The sequence below is a fragment of the Scophthalmus maximus genome, chromosome 10 (genome assembly GCF_022379125.1).
Source record: "Scophthalmus maximus strain ysfricsl-2021 chromosome 10, ASM2237912v1, whole genome shotgun sequence".
In the NCBI taxonomy this organism is placed as follows: Eukaryota; Metazoa; Chordata; class Actinopteri; order Pleuronectiformes; family Scophthalmidae; genus Scophthalmus; species Scophthalmus maximus.
In genome coordinates, this window is record NC_061524.1 from 13,057,492 (window position 1) to 13,074,992 (window position 17,501).

The 17,501-nt window shown below is 43.0% G+C and overlaps 1 protein-coding gene across 6 annotated transcripts in view; it reads right to left on the reverse strand.

Moving 5' to 3' along the window:
- Positions 1-418: 418 nt before the first annotated feature.
- The window catches only part of LOC118283990 (collagen alpha-1(XIX) chain), a 93,551-nt gene continuing 76,468 nt past the window's right edge, over positions 419-17,501 (reverse strand). For 5 of the 6 annotated variants that reach the window (XM_047334812.1, XM_047334811.1, XM_047334810.1 and 2 more), the window contains 12 exons: positions 17,024-17,050; positions 15,683-15,736; positions 15,032-15,076; positions 14,667-14,711; positions 14,506-14,568; positions 14,040-14,075; positions 12,473-12,517; positions 11,837-11,980; positions 10,756-10,822; positions 10,534-10,671; positions 7,095-7,172; positions 419-3,997 (listed from right to left, as the gene is read on the reverse strand). In XM_047334812.1, coding sequence (XP_047190768.1) covers positions 3,897-3,997; positions 7,095-7,172; positions 10,534-10,671; positions 10,756-10,822; positions 11,837-11,980; positions 12,473-12,517; positions 14,040-14,075; positions 14,506-14,568; positions 14,667-14,711; positions 15,032-15,076; positions 15,683-15,736; positions 17,024-17,050 — 843 coding nt within the window. In that variant the 3' untranslated portion in view covers positions 419-3,896. Of the gene's footprint in view, positions 3,998-7,094; positions 7,173-9,364; positions 10,067-10,533; positions 10,672-10,755; positions 10,823-11,836; positions 11,981-12,472; positions 12,518-14,039; positions 14,076-14,505; positions 14,569-14,666; positions 14,712-15,031; positions 15,077-15,682; positions 15,737-17,023; positions 17,051-17,501 lie in introns of those variants that run through there. The other variant, XM_047334813.1, reaches the window with a different exon arrangement.

Below are 17,501 nucleotides of genomic sequence, written 5' to 3' on the forward strand. Positions count from 1 at the left end.
TTCTGAGCACTTTGAGGAGTTCCTGTCAAAAGGTTTCACAAATGGTGGGATGTGATCGAAAGCTCACAGCCAACACACGGACCGAGCATGAAAATTGCTTGATTCAACCGTGGTTTCCAAAGTCAAGAATCAACTTTGAAACGGTTTGTGTTTCATTCAAGACACGCTTTATACACATCTTTGCATATTTATTATTTAACTTTATTCCATTCCTTCATTCCATTCAAGAGACCCAGAATGGTAAATGATCTTAGCCGTCTGGCAGGTGGGCTTTTCAAATGAAACATTTAAATCTTACGAGTTATCACTTTTAACACAACATTCAAACATTGTCTCTTATAGGAAACACTTTTTTTTTTTGACTTGTGCAAATAACCTTGAACCTGTTAGTGCAGAAAATACGAGAGAACACAAGAAATAAAGCACTGAATAACATTTATTACACATGTGTAAGGCAGGTGCCATTAGTCAGCGTATAGATAAAAGATGTTGCAAAGAAAAAGTGTAAAGTATAACCTTTGATAACTGGTAACCACACACACACACACACACACACACACACTGGATCAACCTTCCCAACAGGGGAATTACTGCCCCTGCTGTTTATCAGCACCACTAACCCGACTGATCCTCAACATTCAGGAACTGCAGTATGTCTCTTTACAGACATTTGAGGTGTCAATTGCTTTTTTCTTTTTTTTTTTAAGTCAAAGGCAACAGTTGAGTGTTGATTTTTTTCTTCCTTTCAGAAATAGCCAATGATGTAGACGTGGACAAACCAAGAGTGAGGTAGATATTCGACGAAACAAAGACTTTCAAAACCACACACGAAGGTCACGCGGCACAAGGAGTGAAGACGAGTTACGGTGAAAGCAGCAGGTGGACATTTTTAATCCAAGGGGCCATGCCGGGAGGAATATCCATATTCCCCCTCATCACAAGCTCATTTACGAGATTAGATTACGTGTGGCAGCAGGATCAGGTTGCATTACTGTAAAAAACAACAGGGTGTGTATTTAAAACTGATGTTACCGTCTTGAGTGAACTCCGCATTATTTGATGAGACAATCTTTAGATGTAAGAGAGCGTTTCGCTTGAAGGACGCACCTCCTTCTTTGGAGTTTTCCACTTGGAAAAAATTGGATCTTAACTCGGTGCGACGTGAAATGCACTGCACCAAATTGCCAGTGAAGCAGGCTGTGACATACGCTGCCATTTTCTTTTGTTCTCCCAAGTGATCAAAGTGTTAAGCTTAATTGAAGTCGCAAACTAGTGCACATTAATATCAATTCTGCCTAGATTCAATTTAAGCAGAGAACCTTTCTCTCATCAGTGCACCAAAACGTTCAGATATTAGCTTGCTGATGCCGTCTCATTTGAATTTGGTCAAGGTCTTTGTTATTGCATCCAATCCATTGGGCCGAATATGAAAATTATTGTGGTGAGAGAACGGCAGTTAATAGAAGGAAGTGATTTTATGAAGCTTATAACACAAGGAAAGATTGTTTTCCATTCACATTACGAGCGAGGACAACATAAATACATATCCAGCAGGGGGCTCTTTCAACTCACAAATGAAGCCGGTGGCATACATTCAGCACCCATCTGAAATTAGACCCACTCACACTGATAACATTTAAGAGATAAAAACCAAGCTGGCATGCGGAGTACGAAAAAAACAAAAAAGAAGCTCTGCAGCTTCAGAATAAGATATGAATTATAATTTAAATGTATAAGAGAAGCATGATGACTTTTAATGATGTCAGACACGAAGTGAAAGGAAAAGAAAGTGCCAAACAGATCTCAAAGGATGAAATACAGAGAGAACGGAGTTCTTAACATCACAAAAAAAAAATTCAGATACACCCACAGAACTTTTTAAACATTCATCATAGCAGGACACTTAAAAGTAAATGTAAAGCCTTTGAGTCAAACTTTCATTAAACAGGGCTCAAAATGAAAGCACGGGGAGAGTAACATACACTCCAAAGTAATTCTCTTTTCTTCGAAAGTAAATATCTGTTGTTGAGCGTGATTAAAAAGTGTAGGTTACTTTTTAAATGCAAATTTTTCTTTTTGCATTTCCTCACAATATTTAAATAGAGCATTCATTTCAATCCAATTGGTTTCAATTGGAATGCTGGGAAATGTTCTCATTCTGCCTTGAAGTTCTGCAAAATGTTCCGTGTGATTGTACTCCAGATATTCTCACTTCCACGTGTGAGTTTCTGTTAAAGTCACATCATAAGGGGCCGTTTAGGTAAAGCTGACTCAAAACCTTCACAAATTAGCGTACAACATTAAAAATGGATCTGAAATCTGTTTTTAGCAAATAAATAAATCAAAACTCCAGTCGGAGGAGACCCCCCCCCCCCCAAAAAAAAACCCATAGATACATAGTGAAACCAGGATGTTAGACCATGAATAGTGTCAAAAACAAACAACAAAAAGTTCAAGTATGTTCATGAGTTCACAGAAAGGAGAAGTCTGAAGTTTGTAGTGTAGTAGTCCGATTTCCTTTGTGTGGCTGAAAATCAAAAATATACAAAATAAACCAGAGGAATCATCATACACAACACTATGTAAACAGTAGATATCAATAATCACACCGGCCACAAGAAAACATCAGCATTTTCAAGGTGTATGATCGATAACGACGTAAAGAACGTTAATGTGTCATTACACTGACACATTAGGCTCATGCTTATGTACTGTAATTATAATGCTAGGTCCCATTATAAGCCCTGTGAGACAAGAAAATAAAAGGAAAAAAAAATATGTTATCTTATTTACAGACCAAATCGGCAGTAAAAGTGAGCGTGAGGTCACGCCGCACTCCTAAAACGCGTTCGAAGATCATTACTTTCAAATCTGCCATTGATGTCTGCGCCTTCTGACAAAAGGTTGGAGTTGCAGGTTTGTTTGTGTGACAGCAGATACAAGACAAACCGCACTGACGACCTCTCGGCGCTGACGCATGGCCCGACAGAAAATGGGAAGGCATCACGACGCAAATGATTTTCCAACAAAGAAGCGCCTCAGTAATTCCCCAAAAAACGAAGTCATGACGTTACTGAATATCCACGCTACATTTTCGACAATCATTAGTACAATCTGTCAAATACATTCTTGAGAACGCGCTGGGCATCAATAAGTTCCACGTTGGACACATCTGCTGCACTTTGGTTGCATAAAGAGATTCAAAAATCTGTTATTTTCTCACACCTACACATGAAACAAGTATACGTTCGTTCTGATAATCTCTCGCTCACACACACGCGCGCTCTCTCACACACTCACACTCTCACTCACACACACACACACACACACACACACACGCACACACACAGGAGATGTACCTTCGGCCATCAGCCCACTGGCTTATCTGAATAACAGAGGAGAAGAACAGAGGAGTGCATAGGCATGGCCATTAAGGAGGCAAACGGACAATTGAGATCATGTTTACAGGCAGGACTCAACTTGACAGCACAAAGTCATTTCATGGTTTTTTAAAAAGGCATACTGAGAGTCGGCGAGGAATGCATTACATCACAGTGGGGGATGTCAAAAACAAGAAATCACTTGAAAAGTAAAAAGCATTGGAGAAAAAAGAGAAAAGAATGACAGAAAGAAAACACAAAGGCTTCCCGTCGCAAAACAAACCCCAACAGCAATCCCAGAATAAATAAAAATAAATAAATAAAACAGCGACTGCATCCACGTGTTACTGTAAAGTGAACAAAAGAGGTCAGTTGTGAGTCTTGTCTGATAAACGGGAGCTGAGGAAGTTGTCAGATACAGCGAGGCCCTCGTTTCTCCTGCTCTGCGGCGGCTGCGATGAGCTCGGAGCGGGACGGCCGTCCTCCCGCTGGCCCCGGGAGTCCCCTCTGCTGGGTTCATAAGGCTGGCAGGAGGCACTCACTGGGGTCGCACGTCCCGGGATGTCCACGGGGCCCCGGAGAACCAGGGGGGCCCTGGGTAGTGAACCCAGGAGCGCCTTGACAGAGAATTAGACATTATTAATTACTATAAATGAAAGCTGTGAAAAGATGCATGCATACATGGTTTTTCTTCACCATTTCATTTGGGTATCTTGGCACCACCTTTGGCATTAAAACTAGAAATGAGTTAAGTTTTTAGACATTTCATTAAACTAAATGATGTTAAAGAAATCAACGGATTGATCATTAACGGTATTACCATTTTACGACATATTGTTTTAAAGTGAAATTACAGCAAAATGTTATGAAATATTTATAACAAAAAAAGAGGAACACGAAACTTGTGATGATCGTGTACTGTTTGCAATTTTGCGTGCATTTATCACATATATCCATATTTGAAAACATTTTTATTTAATATATTGTGACATCATTTCCAACCATATGGCCCTGAACCTACTTTTTCCATAAAATTAGCATTTTCCCATTGATACCAACAAGCATCTCTAACAGTTTGTTTTTCTTTGATCAAAAGCTGGCTATCTCATTTCCACTTGAATCCTTTAATTTCGCTGTAATGACACTGACGGACGGAGAGCGCACATTTCCTCGGCGTCAGATAAGGTGAGATCATCATCGATGGTCTCTCATGTTACTTGGCAACAGCTTGTAGAGGCGGAGACTCTCGTCTCTCGTATAGTGACCATACAATACAAACACAGGTAAACACATTTCGTCTCATTTTTCTTTTCAATGCAACTTTGTAACTAGCCTATGAAAAGAGTGTCCATTACATCCGTCAGAACAGTCGCAGCTCGAGCATCTCTGCATCTTCTACAGCTCATACATAAAGAATCACAGACTCTGCCTCCTTCTTTCCCTCCCTCGGAAATCACGACTTGCCCTTTTCCTCACCACAACGACCATCTCTCCCGCTCACACAGACACACACACACACACACACACACACACACACACACACAAGTTGTCAACAGTACGACCATGGTTTGAAGTGATGCAATTGGTGGAAAGGTGCGCAAAGTTTAATTTTGTAGAATCTAATAATGTAAAAAATTCCCCCATAATGTAGCCACTACCAATAATGTAAAAATAATCCATACTTAAATCCATCAAAATGTAATAAAGCCCCATATTGTAATAACTTCTCTGTGATATAATAAAATATCTCAACCAATAACGTAATAATCTGGGTAATAATAATGTAATAAATAATTAAAATAACTGGTGGTTATCACATTATTGAATTGACCATATTTTTGTAGAGCCCAATGATGTAATAATTCCCAAATATTGTTATAACTGGGCAAATTTAATGTGTAAATGTTTTAGGAAAGCATTGTTTTTGCAAATGGGTCATTATTCTCTAATGAGCAAAGTTATAATTGTGATAATATGAAATATAAGAAGCCAAATAAATCTTTAAGTCTTTCATCAACAGCTGTATCTCCATATAGTAATACCATTTCCACATTCTTACTATACATCCTTATTCTGTATTGAGCATTATTACAGAGATTATTGCATTATGTGTTTAGATATTTATTACATTATTAGAAAGCTATTATATTATCAGGTTTTATTACATTTTTAACGGAGTAAAGTGTATTTTTAATTACACTATTGGTAGTTAGTTGGTAAAATATCGGGAAATTATTACATTACTGGGTTCTACAGTCCTTTGATATGTTAAATCACTGCATACAGCTGTTATATATATATATATATAACCTTGCTATTTAGCTACAGTACAGCACAGAACTAATGCACCGCAGGTGGGCACGACTTGACAAACAGCACCGTTTGGCAAGATGTTCCCCTGCCTTTTCTCCAATGATGTCCTCTCGTGAAACAACAACGCTGAAGTTTCTGGCCGCCAGGAGGGCTTTTAACTTTCTGATGATAAAGCGGATAAAGATGTTAGAGGACGACACTCAAACTATATCCCAGTCTCCAATTAACCCGTCGGGTGTCCAGGAGGAACGTGCTTTCCAACACTTTAGTGTGACTGCAGCTGAAGTCTAACGCCATCAGCTGTGCTGTGATGCTGCACCATCAGCTGTGATTTGTCCTCTCCCGAGGAGCTACAGCCACGTTCCGTTCGCTCCTAACTTCCATTGTGCACATACACAGATGAGTGACTTCGGGTCCAGGGAAAATCAGGGAATCAGCGATGTAAACCGACCCCTCAACGCTCCATCAGGAAGCAGGGAGTCATGTTTGAGTTCACAGGAACTAGGGGACACAGCTGACATCTCGGCGTTGCCTTCAGTGAAACTTTTGTTCGAGACAACACAATGCTGGGGCTTTTTGACTTGGCAGAGCGGACGTCAGCGCTCCGTCACTGCAGCATTTTTCTCCTCTACTGGAGTCCCATTTGTGTTACAGCCTGCGCCGGATCTTGAAGCTGTGCTTATCTCCGACGTGCTGAAACGCCGAATGAAGGCTGAAATAGAAGTTCAGGTTTGAGGCGTGACACAACCCCGTTTCTCCGATATCACACATACACTACCACTTTTCTCCCTTCACCCAAGTCCATCACGGGCAAACGGACTCAGAAACAGCTTCTAGCCACACGAGAGCTCGAAAACTGCCAAACACTGACACCGACCTGTGGGCCCATCTGCACCAACGCGGCGGTTCACCTAGATTAAAAACACCTCACAATGTTCACGATCTACTGCACCGCACGTTCACATTTTACCAACGGCACCATCTACTCTCAAATGTGCTATATCCACAGTGCAATATCAGCATTATTATTTAGTGCAATAGCCAGCTGCTTTGAATTCTACTTGATGTCTTATGTCTATGTTTTTTTATAGATAAATATTTAGATATTTTTAATCAATTACTTACGCACTTTAGTTTAAGTGAGCTCTCTTCTATTTTTAATTGCAGTCTAGTACAGTATGTGTGAGTGGATCCGAGACAAAACTGATGAACACGCGGATGTGGAGGAATCAGGGCTGTCGAAGCCGAGTCTGGTCGGTCTGTAACCAACATGCCGCTAAACATGTTCTGACTTTCAGTCGCGCTCCTTCCTTCCTTTCACCTTGTTTGCTTGACCAGTGGCTCGAGTCTCCAATGGAGCACGTACTTCATGCATCTAAATCCAGTGTGCGGTGTTCTCACCTGTTGCCCCCACGGGTCCTGGGTCCCCTGGCAGCCCCAGGCCGAGCTGGCCTCGTTCTCCCTTCTGACCCCTGTACCCTGAGGACAGACAGAACAATCTGACTTGAGTACAAACAATGCAAAGAGGAGGTAGACCCGTGAGGTGCCTCGTTCACGGACTGTGTGGTACAGTTAGAAGGATTAGTCAAAATGCCATAACATTTCAAAGCCAAAGACCTGTCAAGATGGGGATACACTTTTGCATCAAATCTGAACATCGATGTTATGACAATGTCATGCGCTCCTTCTGAGAGGAGCAGATGTAGAAACAGGCGACTCTGGATCGAATAGCAAAAAAGACGTACTGGCATCCTGTTTAAAATCAAAATCAACAAACAAGCCATCTGTGCGTCAGTGTTAGAAAAGGTAGGCGTTGTGAGCTCACGCAGCTTTCTGTCAAAAAAAAAAAAAAAGATTTGGAAAGAGAGCAAATCAGCGGTCATACATGTGGGTCACCACGGACATTCAGAGAGTGACAGGAGAGGCGTGATCAAAGGTGGAGTCGTTCGACAGAAAACAAACGGGTGCAACGGATGCAGAAACCAATCATTGTCGACGAGACTCTGACACTCGCAAAGTTCAAGAGAAATGGAATTCTCCGGGAGAACACAAACGAGATAAAAAGGGAGTGCATGAAAACCCAGGCTTTCTCTATTCGGCCTCGGAGAGAAAACAAGGTTACCTCTCGGATGAAAAAGCAAGCAGTGTCGAACACGGGCACATGCTTAGGCTGTCAGAAGAAAAGGTATATATCCAAAGAATCAAAGCATTAACACTAATCTACAAGTCAGGCCAGCAGGTGTGTTGCCTGTAACAATATGCGCACAAACATTATTCAAAGGCTTTCCCACCCCATGCAAAGCCGGTAAGTCTTTACAGCTCCAAAAAAAAAAAAAGGGAAGCATACCGAGTGAAAATGTGCGGGGCTGTGAAAATATTTCCCCATGAGGCACTTAAAGTAATGGAGTCTCAGGGCCGGCGTTGTGCATCAGGAACATTGAAAGGAGTATCAAGCCTTACACCCGCCTGGCCCAAAGGGGGAAATGCTTCACTGCTCACATGCCAGAGAAAATCTCAGAAAAAAAGCCTCGTGAACTACCCCCAAAAAAGTGAGTCTCAAAGAGAGAGGGGCCATCCACACTTTGACGCATTAATGAGACTTCTTTCAACACCCGCGGGGCCCTGGGGGCATTCGTTCAGGGAGGAGACGTACCATGGAGAGAAAGAGAACTGTACGTTTAGCATTGGCAAAACAACAACGACAACAACGACGACAACCACGACAACAACGACAACAACAACGACAACAACGACAACGACAACAACGACTCAGGGCAAAGAGTTTGGGTGGCACGCTGGACTCTTGCACTCTGATAGATAGAAACATGGCACACTACATCTGTGCTTGGGGGTTAGAATAAAATAAGTTCTAATGGACAGAAACACGATCATAAAAAATAATATTGCCACAGAGGGGGTTTTCCGGCTTGATTGATAGGATTGCAGCCGCGCACCTCTTGTACACTGTTGTGAACAAAATATTAACAGCAACGTAATATTTATTCATGCAATGCCTTACAAAAAACCCCCCAAAAACAAAACACCTTTCTTTGAGCAGCTGCGCCAACAAAGACCAATGACTGTGGGATATTTACTGATATTTCCATAATGCACAGCACAAAGCAGAGCATCTCTGCGAACACAGTTTTTCAGCCTGATTAAATAAAAGACACTTTGTTTCAGTCTGTATTAATGAAAACACACAATGCACAGAAATACAAAATAAAAAAAATGAATGTTAAAAGAACAAAATCTTGAATTTATGAAATATGCACATACAATGATTTACAGCAGTGAGTATTCCCGTGATCTCAAATGTGATGATGAATAGAATGACAAATGAGCACTCAATTACAACAAAGGAGGATGGGGGGGATTAACATGCTCTTCAGCATGCAACCTTATGTTTTTCTCTTACAGCTAGAGACCTTCACCCATGTGAAATGACACCATGAGGAAAAAAAAAAACTGTGATTCCAACAGAGGGGTTATTTTTCTCCATAAACAATTCATTTTGGCATATTGGAGAACAAGTCAAATTGGATATTCCAGAGGAGCACAGTCTCCAGCGGAGGATGACGAGAAATAATGAGGAAATATTACCCCAAACTCTCTCCCCAGCTGAGTGGAGGCACGAGTCGACAAAGAAAAGAAAAAAAATTAGGAAGTTGTTGAATTTTTGATTTATCAAGGGAAATAACTTTCCTCTTTATTTTCAATAAATACTTATTGCATAGCTGCATTAAGAATCACCTATAAAACAGTCCTTCGAAGCATAAAAAAAATAATTAAACAAGCAAAACAAAAATCCAAAACATGTGTAATGCAAATGGAATTAACACAGCACAAATATTTATAGTCGAGCAGTCGCCAACTTTAACTACATTATTCATGAACGAAAGCGGCATTTTATATTATGGCGGCGGGTTAAAGTGTAAATGGTCTTGAATGATGTGAGGTAGATACAAAGCTCAAAGAGAGAGGCCAATGCAGCGGCGCTTGGATCCGCACCGACACGAAACAAACCTCCTCTTCAAAAAGTTAAGACACCAGTAGTTCTGCCGCGGACACAAAACAAATCTAGGCAAGTCTGAGGTAAAAAGCCTGACCGGCAAAACCATTAGTGTTGCAGGAGCAGTCAGAACGTTGTATCGGCTTGATAAAGAATGTTCACCCTCTTTTCCTGACTACCCTCCTTTTGTGTTTTAGGAGCTTCTCTCTGCCGGAGTGAGGTATCAATACTGGGGCTCTTTCCTGTCCACACTGATAATACTTTCTCTTATTCACAGTCAATTCTTCGTTTGTCTTCATATTTCCCAGAGAGCCGCTGTGCACCACACTCCTGGCCTTTCCTCTGCTTCCCGCCCCTCAGTCTGCATTGATATATGGGTGCAAGCAAGAGAAAAATACCCATGAATCCCTATAAAATACAAGAGTTAGCCCACACTGGTGCCCTCAACCCCCCCCCCCAACCCAGCCAGTTGCCAATGTTCAATCTGAACTCATTACACAGAATAAATCTGAGTTCACGGCAACCTGCGGCATTGATTTCATAGTGGCAACTGTTGCCTCCGTTAAATATAGTAAGTTACATTTGTGATATACAGCATATGCCCGTTGGACTAATTGGATTATGTAAAGCACCAATGAGCCGTACACATATGCTGTGGCTGCGAAAACATTCAATTACATGAAAAACATATGGTTAATCAAGTTTCACCAACAGTTTTTGAGCATCCAAATACTGAGCATGTTATTTCTTATTCATATTTTTTAACAGAGGTGGTTATTTTGGGGGGTTATGGTCCGGCAGTTCTGCTTGCCAACCTTGAGCGCCTACCTTGAGGACCAGCAGGGCCAGGCTCCCCCGGCGGGCCTGGTAATCCGTCTTTTCCAGGAGGTCCTGCAGGGCCTTGGACTTGTGAGGCTAAGATGCCCGCAGGTGTCTTCTGCAGCATGGCAGCGCTCGACAGCTTCTCTACAAATCAAAAAAAAAAAAAGGAGAATGTGTAAGGACAACAAAAGGCAGACTGGGGAGAATAAAGACGGACAAAATATGCACCTTCAAGGAGCCTCAATACTTCGTTTTGGATAACCGTTTTGAGTTCCTCCATGAAGCTGGGATCTCCCTGAGGGAGTGGAAAGAAAAACACATTGAGAAAATTTGAACACACAAGGAAAAATAATGCAAGTAAGAGACGACACGGACTGAGGTTTCATTCACAGTGAACAAAAGAGCAGAGGAGATACAGAAGAGATGATAGTTATCACGGCATGCAAACCAAGTGGATGCCTGTCAAATGTCCTGACTGAAACATGCCCTCTCAAAAAAAAAACAACAAAAAATGGTGTTCAGGAGTGATTACTGCTAAAATTGAGATTTCCTTTGCTCTGTTCTTTCTACTCAGTTAGAGCATACCTTGCTTCCCGAGCCTGGAAGTAAAATGGATTCTTTAGGGAAACATTACATTTGATATTGTAAGTCTATAAACAGATTTCTAGGTGTTACTTTGTGTCCAGATCAGCTGTAATGCACACTGTGCTGGAGAGGAAAAAGCGAAGCTTGTCATACCAGCTATTGTATATTTTAAGCAAATATATAACAATATATGCTCTGGCACTCTGAACCTTTCTGCATGAAAGATATTTCCAGGGCTGCTCCGGTAGCGGTGGCTACAACTGTAGCATTGGACTGTGGATCTTTACATTTGAAAAACAGTTTTTTCATCTCTGCTGTGAATCTTATATAACGGCTGTGACTGTGCACAGGATGTGTAAAATGTCTGTGACACATGGAGGTGTTTTCACTGCTCTGCAGATCTCGGGGCACGCCCACGCATTTCTGCCTTTTTCTCGCTGTCTCCATCGCTCCCCCTCTCTGACCCTCTGTTGTGCCTAGAAGATCCGGAGTGGGAGCTGAAAGAGAGAAGCAACCTCCCTTGCCCAGACTTGTTTGATGTTTCTTGCAGGAATCTGTGGCTGCACCCCCCCCCCCCCCCCCACACACACACGGGAAACAGAAACTGAACTCTAGTTACACAAGCTCAGGAAGGAAGGTGGGAGGCGGCAGGCTGATTAAGGTCGCATTCATCTGGGAGGAAAGTCTTTGTTTGCTCCGAGGTATCTGCAAATTGACAACTTACCAGGAGGTTTACACCCCCCAACTGTCCGGGAGGGCCGAGATCTCCTTTTTGGCCCGCCGGTCCCATCAGCCCGATCGAGCCAGGATCTCCTGTGCGACCTCTCTCGCCTTGAACACCTCGTTCTCCGGGAATCCCTGAATCACCCTGCATCACAGAGGCCCACACGTCAGCTTGACACGATGCAAAAAAATAAGGTCATATATATATATATATATATATATTTTAAGACAAAAAAAGTTCTGTATCCTGGCTGGCATCACAGACATTACAATTTCCACGTCTGACTGGCACACAACTGTATCACTTCACATGCTGTCCACAGTGAAGCATTCCTCTTAATGAGTGCAGTCAGGGGTTCTTCTGTTCTGTTCTTGGAGCTAAAAGCCTAATTTTGCATCCTCTATTACCGGCGTTTGCAATAGATACTGTGCAAGTGTGACAGAGCTCAATAATTTTGCCTTGCAAATACAATAAGGAAACGGCACCGAGCGTTAAATGCCTTCATCTGGTGCTTATGTGCTCGTGGGGATTAGTCATATTTGTGAAGACTTTCATTAATATTCATCAAAACCCTTTTTTTTTGCGAGTCCTAAAAAACAGCTTCTTTTTTAGGAAGACACGAATGACGCTACTTACACGTTCTCCTTTGGATCCTCTGTCCCCTGGTCTACCTGTAGCTCCCTTCAAAAAAACAAAAGCGGACAGATATTGTTTTATGTAGAAAAAAAGAAAAGCACGCTGACCCTTTTTTAACCCACCACACACATAGTATTGATGTTCCGTAACAGGGGCTCCATTGTGCTAATCTGAAGACAGGGAGCTGAGGTCGTTATTATCTAAAACCTTGGTATATTGCTCATATTAACTCTAACATTGGCAGACATTTGTGTTCTGTGTTCTGTAATTCCCCTGAATTACCCGACTTTTTAGGAATGCACCCTTTCAGACGACAGTGCATTGATTGCCTCTTACTCAGCTCGGGTGAATTGCTTGTTATATTCCCCTCCTGTATAGTGTTTCACCTTTCTGCAATATCACGGCCGCTCTGCATCACTCCCGTTTTGTTTGAGAAATGCCTGCCTTTCCCGCCAGCTGTCTCTCCTGTACGGCGGCGCTAGAGAAAGTACCTGTCTCTGGCTTTATGTCACAACATCTTGCGTCTTCCAATCCCTCCCTGTCACTCCTCATTGCTCCCCCCCAACCCCACCCCTCTGCCGCGCTCGCAGAAACACCTCCGGGAGCATCTTTGTATCAATTTCCTGCTGGATTACAGGAGCCGTGCAAAAGACAATCTGGCATGATGTGGTTTTTAAGCGAGCATCTCTTTGTGATGCTGTTCTCCCCTGCTTGTTTTAATCTGCAGCACTCTGTATTCCCCGGTGCCTGATGGGGCTTAAATCTATCATCTTACCCACTGAAATGTGCTTCCCTGAGCATTACATTAAACCTCAAAGCGGGAGAGCAAGGAGTCTGCGTAGGGGAGCAAAGCTTACCTGCTAGATGGCACTGTTGCCCCACCAAAAAACTCAAGCGCCGGGGCAGACAGACACGAGAATGTGACTGTAGAAAAGGCTCTGTGCGGTGCTGAGATTTTGATGGATGAATATTAACTAATAATAATAATAACAATCAGAAAACAATAAACTATTGGGACTGCCATTAAGCTGCAAGGTGAAAAAAGAAATCGTGTCAACCACGGAGCAGAGCAGCAAAACTCATAGATAATCCAGTTTGGGTATTAGATTGTAAAAAGGCTATTCATTGCAGAGCTGGTCTTCATGCTGTGAGCCCGTTCTTATGTAATAAATGCGTGTAATATATTGAATCAGTCACCTGAAAGCAAACTTTGCCGCAGTATTTGTTTCAATTTTAGCCAGGTTCACCGGGCAGGAAAATGCATATTTAATCTAAGTGTCTGCTGCCCTCTATTACAAACATTTTATCATTGCCTGAATGCATTAACTGTATAATTAGGCTAAAAAGACTAAAAGTCAACAAAGCCTTAAATCTGCAGGATTCCATTTCGTTATTATCGTTAAAATCTCAAATATGCAAATTGGTTTAATGCACTCATGATGCTGTAGCTTGAGGGGGCGGGGGGTGGGGGGGGGGAGATAAAAATCTGCTGTGCCATCTTTCTGTGGTTCGGCTGATGTAAAGCACTTTCTATAAGGGGATTTGCAGTGTGCGCGCACAAGCTCACCTTGTATCCGGGAGTTCCATCTTTTCCCGGCCTCCCCTGCTCAAGAAGCACAACACAACAAAGACATTTTGTATCAGCTCCCACCTTCGATTGGATCAGCACTGTTGCACTCCTAGTAATCTCCACAGTTAATGAGATATCTCAACCGAGGGATAATGATTCCTGATTGCTGTGCCGAACACTGTTCCATTGTGCGCTTACAGGGAAAATTACAGAAACCCTCCCTGATGGTAATCACATAGAGGAATGTAATCATCTATTCTACAGGATAAGTGAGAGCTAAAATACACATTTCATCCATAGTGTCATTGAATCATGCTTCTTTTTCACCATGTAATGGTTAAATAAATCGTTGGGGGATTTTCATAACCATATTTCCAACCTGTACATCAGTGGAAGGTGCTTTGGCACCGGCTAGTTGGGATTATAAAAGGGAAGAGGGACAGAATTCGTGTAGCATCCTTACAGCAACACCTTGGGGTCCCTCGGGCCCCGGGAATCCTGTCTCTCCGAGCGGCCCCCGCTCGCCCTGTCAGAGAACAGAGACGGCAGATGTGTCAGTCGGCAGCGACAAAGGAATGACTGTGTGGATTGACAGCTCAAAGAGACTTAGAGGCTGCGGCTCACCGGCTCTCCAGGGATCCCTGGTTCTCCGCGAGTTCCGGGCTTCCCCTGTCAATCACAAACATGGGAGGAGTGTTTGATGGGTCCTCAATGGTCTCGTATCTACTGCACCTCTGCAGCCGCCCAATTTATAATACGGCAAACAGGGCTGCCATGGCTGCACAGAAAATCCACTGAACACACCACAGGGTCTATACCTGCAGTGTCACATTACAGTGTGGGACTTCTGTTCTGATAGCTGCCGCTCGCAGTACTTTTATGAACCATCATCGACTTGTTTCCAGCAGGGGACTTAAACAACACAGATGATTGATCAGGGAGGAGTGGGTGAGGTGGTGAATTAACCTAAAAAAAGAAATCTCACTTACTGGAGGACCCGGCGTCCCAGGTTGACCAACCGAACCAATATCACCCTGAGGGAAACAGCACTCTCGTCAGTCAGATGATATACACATACACGTAAATCACTGTCGTGTCAAGCCGACGTTTACTGCATAGTGGAACAGAAACCTGGTTATGAAGACGCATGACATGAAAAAAAACACTGCACATTTCTACTCACAAATTGGTCACAAAACAACCTCACTCTGCATAAATGTCACCTTTGACAGAATTCCCCCTGAAGGATAAGTCACTCACACACACAGCACAGTCACACACCGTCAGTCAGTGGAAACCTTTTGATACACAGCGGTAGCTGCAGGAGGCTGTGAGAGGGTTGCACGCAGGGCTAGTTGCATTGGGTTGTTCCATTATGGAAAACGCATCCGGTGGGAACCGTTCATTGTGCAGATGGTTAACTATTACATGAACGCAAACCGCCGAGGCGTTACTGCATATCCCCTATCAACCCGGAAGTGTTCTCCAAATCATATTCTCCGCAGAAGTTGTCTCTTTTCACACAGGCAAGCTTTTTTTTTAAGCCAGGAAAAAAATACTTGTAATACATATAACACAGAGAAATCCCTTTGTAATCAGGTTCAGTCATGCCAGATGAGACACCTCTCTGGGTTGCTTACCTTGGCACCAGGTAGCCCTTCCAGCCCGGGTAATCCCATGGCCCCTGGTTCGCCCTGAGAGAGAGAGAGAGAGAGAGAGAGAGAGAGAGAGAGAGAGAGAGAGAGAGAGAGAGAGAGAGAGAGAGAGAGAGAACACAACAGCTGCTGTGTCAAGACAAAAAAAAACCCTGTCACAACTGATAAAGACTAAAGGTCGTTGGTTCTGTCTGTCTGTCAGCCGAGAACGATAGTATTCCTGGGGGGTGAGTTTGCCGCCTGAAGGTAGGGGACATTATTATCAGGGCTGCGAATAACCACCACGCATTAACAGGCAACAGGTAAGATCAAAGCTACACGAAGGCAAGTGAATTAAATTCCGCAGGAGCCGGGATTTCAACACGTTTTCATCTCTCCTCTCGACCGGGTGATAACGCAACCTTGCGTGTGTCAATACGAGGACAATCCTAAGAGGACAAAACTCATTCCTGAGTGTATCATATTTGATGATCTATGACACATGCTGTCAAAGCTTGTAGGCTATAGACGGGATGAAAAAAAACTGAAAATTCCCATTTGACAGTCACAATCAAATTTGTTTTCTGCACTAAAAATAGAGACCCGTTCCCCCCGCGCTCGAACAAGCGGTGGCCTCGATCTACCTCATCTCGCTCCAGTCCGCCTCGGAGAAATGCCATTACGCAGAGCAGAGGGGCAACTGGCGCTGACATAGACGGATTGTGCAGGTAATTGTCACCCATGTAGATTGTCATGAATAAGCGAGTGCGGCTAAGAGCAGAGTGGGCCAGCCAGAGGATCAGCTGTGAGACGGATTGGGGCAATTTCACCACAGCACTGGCGCCGCTCACACAATTTATTAAAATGTCAAATTAACATTGTGGTGAAAAATCACTGTGCAACAAAACAATAAAAAATGCAATTGGCCCCGTGAGAATAAAGAATTTGGGACGACGCGTCGAATTGTTTCCGTGTCTGTGTCGATTGTTTTCAGGCGTCATTCTGGAGTGTGTGTAGTGTGTGTGTGTGTGTGTGTGTGTGTGTGTGTGTGTGTGTTGGATTTTTTTTTGTGCTTTGCATTTGAAGTGCAAAGAAGGTTCATAAGTTCCCCCTGGAAAGACAATATGGTTCAACAGTTTCATACTTGCAGGAGATGTGGTGTTGCAGTTCGACTGAGAGTGGTTAAGTGCTCAGGCTTGAGGGTGTATTGACTTATGTTGGAGAGAACCACAGAGACAATGATAGAAAGCAACAGGCGACTCAGACTCCACTATTTTTTGGGCCGGCATGAAAATAGACAAATATTTCATAAAAAGATATATTCACTAATGAAAAGCGCCAACTCACTGAAAGTCCTTCGTCTCCTTTGGGACCCTTAGAAAAGAAGAAAAAAGAAAGAGAAATTGACAGATTACTCCCATGAATGTGACAACTGCTACCATAAAAACCATAAATACGGTCTCAAACGGCATGTGGCTACTGTATGTTATTGACATTCAAATTCACTGGGTCTCTTTTGTCAAAATTTCTGCCTGTAAATCAACCTCACATTTTCTTGTATGTTACCGAGTCCATGATCACATAGTTCAGTGTGGCTTTCGCACACGCTTGGACTGGACATGAACATTGAAAAATTCAGTCAAGCATTTCAGCATTTTTACACACTAAAAAAAACGCGATGAAGATGTTCTCTTATCGATCGCTGCGAGCTGCCGGCCAGTGATGGATGCAGTTCAGCGAGAGGCAGCCTCAAGAAGATGCAGCTGGGGTTCCTGTGCGTCGTGGACCGGACAGGACCGTTGCGTGCAAGTGTTTGTTCCGCGGC